The sequence below is a fragment of the Macrobrachium nipponense genome, chromosome 47, assembly GCF_015104395.2.
Source record: "Macrobrachium nipponense isolate FS-2020 chromosome 47, ASM1510439v2, whole genome shotgun sequence".
Classification (NCBI taxonomy): Eukaryota; Metazoa; Arthropoda; class Malacostraca; order Decapoda; family Palaemonidae; genus Macrobrachium; species Macrobrachium nipponense.
This window is the reverse complement of record NC_087222.1, coordinates 6,255,654-6,263,153: the sequence shown is the minus strand read 5'-3', so window position 1 is coordinate 6,263,153 and position 7,500 is coordinate 6,255,654. Positions and strand designations below refer to the sequence as shown.

At 41.0% G+C, this 7,500-nt stretch overlaps 1 protein-coding gene across 1 annotated transcript in view; it reads left to right on the top strand.

Annotated features, from left to right (window-relative positions):
* Positions 1-7,500, top strand: part of LOC135204425 (major facilitator superfamily domain-containing protein 12-like) — an 18,791-nt gene that overhangs the window by 179 nt on the left and 11,112 nt on the right. The window contains exons 2-5 of the mRNA XM_064234636.1: positions 263-672; positions 2,723-2,879; positions 3,465-3,672; positions 5,474-5,693. Of these exons, the coding sequence (XP_064090706.1) occupies positions 565-672; positions 2,723-2,879; positions 3,465-3,672; positions 5,474-5,693 (693 nt within the window). The 5' untranslated portion in view covers positions 263-564. The remainder of the gene's footprint in view (positions 1-262; positions 673-2,722; positions 2,880-3,464; positions 3,673-5,473; positions 5,694-7,500) is intronic.

Genomic DNA, 7,500 nt, shown 5'->3' with positions numbered 1-7,500 from the left:
TGTCTCACCATTTCAGTTTTAGTTGCTGCCATGTTCATCTTGAAAAGGATTCTCATTCATTCTCAGGCATATATGTTCTGAAATGTTGTTACTGTCGTGTGTTATGGTTCATTGTAACAAGTGATTTCTTATTCAGACAATTTTAATTCAAACTGAAATATCTTGATTCCTGGTCAAGTCACTAATGGTCCACTGCATGATAATAATAATAATAACAAAAAGGCTGGTTTTTCGTTGTCAATGACAGTCTGTACCTTTCTAGTTCTTCGACACTTCGGGGGAGGAGATTGATGGCATAACCAGCTCAACAGTTGGAAGAAAGGACGTACGTCACTTATAAGTCTTACGCTTTTAGACCCGACTGTCTGCCTCGACAAGTCAAGACTTACTGTATAAAGCAAAAAGGCAGTCGCTAGAAACTCAGTTCTAAGTCAATCCTCCCGAAGCCAAGAGCCGAACAGGACCTTTATCGACGAGGGAGCAGCAGCAGCAGTAGCATCAGTAGCAGAAGCAGCAGCAGCAGCAGTAGCGGCAGCAGTAGCACAGTCCCGTCGCACAAGGACGATGAAGTCCCTTCCATGGATCGTCAAGCTGAGTTATGGCGTCGGCCACGTATTCAACGACCTTTGTGCCTCCATGTGGTTCTCTTATCTCCTCATCTTCTGTGAGAAGGTAAGCTGGTGGTAAACAGACATTTGAGTGCTTCTCCTAAAATCAGGTACCAAAACCCACAACATTTTGTTCAAAAACTAAAATTTAATTGATTAATATGTTGGAGATTCCTCTCAGGTACAATAATGTCTCGATGCTTCCGGTTAACAATGAATTATTAGTGGATGGACAGGCTGGTGAATTTTGAGAAATTAATTAGTGGCAGTTGTGTTCCCGACACTGGTAATGGCCATCTTAGATTCGATAGATATTTAAAAATGGCTGACTGTTTTCAACTGTAACGGTAGAAGTGCAGTAGCAGCCGTATGATTCCCTCTGTGTGCTAAAGGTAGCTGCTATATATCAATTAAAAAGTTCACGACATCGATAAATGTAGCCACTGCAGATTGGAGGAATAGGTATTTGTTTCGATTAAAATTGCCGAAAAACATAATACATCCTAACCTAACCTTAATTTACCTTGTTGTACCCAGGGTAAATATTTTACATAGTTTCAGCCCGAATCTGCTGTCAACCATTTATATATACACACATTTATATATGTAGACATCGAACTACAAATGTTCTTTAATATCTAATTCGCTCTACTTCGGAATTAATATATTTTCATATTAGCTAAAGCCACTGGGAAAGTTTAAAAAAGAAAAGACAGAGTGCCAAGTAGTTTCGTGTATTTAACACATCTTCCGAAGATGTGTTCAGTACACGAAACTACTTGGCACTCTTTCATTTCTTTTTTTAATTTTCCCAGTGGCTTCAGCTAATAAACGAAATCACGGGCTTACTTTTGTGATTTCTTAGTACATTTTCAAATATGTTAACCGAAGGGGAATTTTTAGTCGATAAGAAATTTGTTGGCTCACGGGCGCGAACCATTGAACCCAACAAATTTGTTGGTTTCTATGGTTCGCGCCTGTGAGCAGACAAATTTCTTATCGACTAAAAAATTCCCCTTCGGTTAACATATATGGTCTGGGCCGAAAATATGATATATATATATATATATATATATATATATATATATATATTATATATTATATATATATATATATATATATAATATATATTAGTATAAACTCCCTATGAACAGAAATGTGTATATATATAATCCTTGGATACCAGTTAAAAAAAAGAGAGAGACAGAGAAAGCAAACTGGAATTCGTAGCCAGCGAAAAGTGAACAACCGATAGCTGCTTCTCCCCAAACGAATCCTAAGGAGTTCGGTTACTGTCTGCCGGCGGTGGCCCGGGAGTTGCGTGACTGCTGTTGGTAGAGCTACGAGTGGCTGCGGCTCTGTAGACCTTGATGCTAACATTCGTCTTCCTGCTGTTTACGATATGCAATTCTCAGTAGTTGCAGAGACGATAAGATGCTACTTATAAACGCTGTGCATCATTGACTTTATTCTTCTTAGGAACTTACAGTTCAATGGCGTAACGAGCGTTAGTGGTTAGTGGGCTCCCAGGGCAGACTTGGGAAACGCAGCCCCATTCTCGTGCTAAAAAGAACTAAAGTGGTGAAAATGAAACGCATATTTTAATGAAGCCTGAACATCTCTGTCATTTATTTTATGTCATAAAGTTAAAACAAAAACAACACGGCATATTTGCAACGGATCCCTACGAGCTTGTTGGAAGCGAATTCGCTAATAACGACATCAAGGTGCAACTGATTAGTAAATCTAGAATTATGCCAGACCAGATCTGCTCAAAAGATGCTAGAGTGGCCCCTGTCTCCCCGCCCCCACGCCAGACAGTGCCCCCACCCCTTAGTTACGCCACTGATTCTGTTAACTATGATAATTTTTTAAAATGTGTCTGTATTCATATGATACTCTCTGCTCACTCTGTTTTCTGTTTGATTTATTCAGGGTCAGTTTCTGTCTCCAGTGGAATACAGCTTTGCAAGATGAGAGTGCTTTAGACTTGTTCCCTGTGAATGATTGCGCATTATGAATAACGTCTACCTCATTAATAGTACTATTTCTGTCTGTTTTAGCCTCCAGTGAAAACCTGAGGAAGAACATCTCTCAAATATCGTTCTCAACAGGTCCTTCTGTTCGACCCCATGATGGCTGGTCTTGTGCTCCTTGTCGGTCAAGTAGCAGACGGCCTGAGTACCCCTTTTGTGAGGATATTTTCCGACAAAGAAAACAGAATCCCTGTGTGCGCCAGATACGGTCGCCGGAAAGTCTGGCACTTGGCTGGTAAGGTGACCCGCTCATTTTGCTTCGTTTCTTATTTAGAGCTTCTTTTTCGTTACTTTTCCATTTTGACATATTAGTAGAGGCTAGGTTGTCTAACTCTTAATCAGTCATTAAATCACACAAATACAGGGAAGGAAGTAATGAAGTTTATGAGGAATCCTTCGTTTGTCTTTTTTTTTTAAATTCAAAGGTAGATAAATGTAGAAATGTCTTCAATTAAAAGTAAAGTTTTGAATTAAAGCGATTATTGAAGATATCAGATTTCGCGTGTGATGCTCAATTTAGTATTATGGTCCAACACTGACTGTCACGTATAGAAAGAACCATTCTTCCCGGGGTGGTGCGAGGGACATGTCTGAGCCGTTATCATCCTCATCTCATCTACTACATCTGAAACGTCGTTATTTTCTTATATGGCATTATTTCTCACTCTATCTTGCAATGGTCGAGAGAAAATGAGGTACAACAATGTATAAAACAGAAGGTTTAACGATTTATAAATTTGGTTTCCAAACTACCCAACTGACATAGATGATTCATTCCCAATTTCATGGAAACTGAAACCATTTTTTCTCACCATTGCAGGCACCATTCTGGTTGCCCTGAGTTTCCCATTCATCTTCAACTCCTGCTTGGGATGCAAAGGCACGAACCAATGGACCCAATTTGCATATTACGTGTCCTTCGTGTGCGTCTTCCAGTTTGGGTGGGCGTCCGTCCAGATCTCTCATCTGGCCCTCATACCTGAACTCACGACGGAGAAGCGCCAGAGGACTGAGCTGAATTCCATTAGGTACAGGCCAAGAAGATGGAATCATGTTTGACTTCACCTTACATGTCTCCTTTCCTCATTTTTAGTCGTCCATTGTGGTCTGTACTTAGGCTTATGTTAATCTTACTTCCTTGGTTTCGCCTCTCGTTATATTCTGGTGCCCCCTGGTTTTTCCATTCTTTCTGGAAATGTTGGAATGAGCCTTGACCCTGTGGTCAGATTCAGTCCTGTACCATCAAATGGTTTGGGTAACGTTCTTAAAGAGACATGCGTAGCCTTAGGCCGAAGGATTTATGGAACCGTGGAGTGGGGTGGCCAGAACAGTCACAAAAATATGGGGAGAATCCGTAACGTTCTTTTAGGTGAACTAACGGGCAACTGGGGCCTTTCCTATTTTTCCGTTTTACTATAGCAAACAAGATCTGCTATGTCTACAGTGTTGGTATATATTTCATTATTGTCAAATATACAGTTCATGTCAAACTTTAAGAAAAATCTTATCCTGTTGCACATTTAGATTTTTCTTACGGAACATTTCGTAAATTCCAGAGCGTTTTTGTCAGTGCCACAGGAGTTCATTATGCAAGATTTTCTATGCAATGCCTTTTTCAACATGAATGAATAAGAAGTTTACAGGGATTTATTTTCAGTACAGGATTCCAAAGAACTGGGAGACCGAAGTGGAAAAGATAGAATCCACAGATGCCAGATAGATACATACACAGTTTGTTGAAGGACAATATCTTTATACTACATAAATATTTGTTAAGTAAAGGCTAAATGTGAATTAGCCACTGGACACTCTTGAACTTATGAGCATCAGTATTCATGATTGTTGCTGCTCATTAGTTTACGAGTGTCCACAGTTTAACAACTATATATGTATAAAAATATTGTCCTTTATTATCCGGTGTCTGTATCTATTTTGCATCTTTGTATTCTGTCCCTTCCACTTCGGCTCCCTGGGGAGTATGTCAGCTCCTATTATTAGTTTCTCCTCCTCTCTCGCTGTTCTAATGGCAGCCTCAAACTCTGTAAATAATTCTTTGGTGCTCTGTAAACGTTGCTTAAGGTTCTTTGTAGTGTCCCTTCGGCCCCATAGCTGTAACCCCTTTCATTCCTCTTACTTTACCTCCGTTCATATTCTCTTCCTTCCATCATACTTTCCACCCTCTCTTAACAATCGTGTCATAGTGCAACTGCGAGATTTTCCTCCTGTTACACCTTTAAGGCCCCTCTTTACTCTCAATTTCTTTTTTGGCACTGAATGACCTCATAGGTCCCAGTGCTTGGCCTTTAGCATAGAATTTTATATTCCAAAAGCAATTCCAATTATCCACTTAGTATTCCCAGTTCATTGGAAGCCTGCTTGGAAAGGTAATGGTCTTCTCGTCTTTATCTGTACGACTGTGTTTGGCAGTAATGATACTGGTTAAAGCATTTCCATTATAAAAAAATAAACAATGTGATTCCTGCAACAAACATTCAGGTTATCATTTCTTGTTTTTCTTCGGATTTCCTCCCAATCTCCCTTTCACTCTCACTCATACGGAAATAATGTCTCACTAGCTAGTACTTTTTTTTAAAATCAGGCTTCGTTGTTAAACTGGTGACTCAAAGCTAGAAAACAATAAGCCGAAACCAAGATAGCCCCGCATACGTTAGTTAAGAGAGAGAAAATAGACGTTTCTCAACAATCTTTACAAAGTTGCTTGTCATTAGCGAGCAATAATCCCAAGTAGGCATTAGCGCTAGACTAGGTAAACGACGACTGGTGTCATTGGAAGAAAGCTCATGTTAATCAGCTCTCCTTTCGTTGCAGGTACGCCTTTACTGTGCTGTCGAACCTGATCGTCTTCGCAGTGACCCTCCTTGTGCTGAAAACGGGTTCAGACAGCAACATCGATGACCCAAGTCAAAGGGTTACCAGGTACGCCATCTGCACTGCACAGGGCGACGGGGCTGGACTAGTCCCTGTTGAACCTGTCGAGAAACCCTGTTACTTGGATACTATTGGACCCGAAGATGTGGGGAAGTTTCATGTGAGTCTGGGTGCCTCTCAGGCTCTGTCTTCAGCAAGAGTTCAGTTGCTTTGCAAGTTGTTTTGTCAATGTGGTTGTTTTGTCGGTGTATGTCTTGTCTGGGTGTGTATGTCTCTTCTGAAGTACATATTACTTGTTCTTTAACACAGTTTCGTTTATTTTTAGTTATACATATACGTACACACACATATATATATATAAATATATATCTAAATTATATATACTTATATATATATATATTATAGACCGACTTTTACAACTCCGAGATGATGGTAAGCTAGAACTAACACCTACCGTCATTGATGAACTTGTTGGAGAAGCAGGACGACAGAGAGGACATTTCCGAAGCCAATTAATCACCAAGGAGATGAGGGAAGCCGCTAAGAACTACGTAGCAACCCAGACATCATCATACGGAAAGGTGACAAATCATCAGTGTACGTAGTGATGAAGAAAAGTGATTATTTTGAAAAGATGGATAGGATCCTCCTGGACACTTCCAAATTCCAACGCTTGACAAAAGACCCCACCGAGGACCTCAGAAAGAAAGTGTCGAGGCTTGTGACTAGGGCCAACAATCAGCAAGACGTTGTAAAATTCCCTAAGGTAAAAGGAGACTATGGGCCCGGTTACTGCTACGGAACAGTGAAAACACACAAGGCAGGTAACCCCCTAAGGCCCATCATCTCTCAGATGACATCCCCAACCTATAGGATAGCGAAAGTCCTGAATGATTTGCTGGTACCTTACATACCCGGTGCATATTCACTGAAATCAGCGGTGGAGTTTATTGATCTCCTACAGGAAAAAGGACCAGAAGACGACATTGCCTCACTCGACGTTGAGAGTTTGTTTACGAACGTTCCCGTCGAAGAAACGATCGACATCATTCTTGATCGTGTATACAGGTCCGAGAAGAACCCGCTGCCCATTTCCGAAGATGTCCTCCGAGAGATGCTGAAAGCTAGCACTACAGAAGCCCCTTTCCTCTCTCATCAGGGGGAATTATTTCGACAAGTAGATGGAGTCGCCATGGGATCCCCACTATGGGGTCCTCTTTGCAAATATGTACATGGCCACCGTCGAAGAAAGGACTTTAGAGAACATCTAAAACCTAGGATTTATGGGCGGTACATCGACAATATATTCGTCACAATAAAAGAGCCTGAAGATACCAAAAAACTAGCAGATGCTCTGAAAAGAAACTCAGTGCTCAACTTCACCACAGAGCACAGCCAGCAGAAGACTTTGCCATTTCTTGATGTCCTGGTAAAACAACAAGAAGGACAGTTTAAGACGACCGTTTATACGAAAGCAACGAACGCTGGCCGTTGCTTGAACGCACGCGGGGAGTGCCCGGACGCATATAAAAAGTCTGTCGTGAGTGCGTATGTCAACAGAACCTTCACACACAGCTCATCATGGAAAGATATACATAACGAACTCGACCGAATTCGCCAACTGCTGACAAACAACGGGTATGCAGATCAAATTATCGAAGCAGCAATAAAAAAGAAAATGGACAAATTTTACCAACCCAACACCATGGCGAAAAACGAGGAAAACTTGATTATTTACCATTGTGTACATTATGGGTCTGCATACAAGGAGGATTGCTGCACACTACGCGGGATAATAAACAGAGGCGTAACCCCAAAAGCCCCTTACCATAAAATAAGCCTCAGGATATATAGTAAGCCCAACCTTGTAGCAGCCTTAATAATGAAGAACAGCACCGCTCCGGGGGGACCGAAGGAGATGTGCACGAATGTAGTTTACAAATTTACTTGTCCAGAGGAGGTGTGTA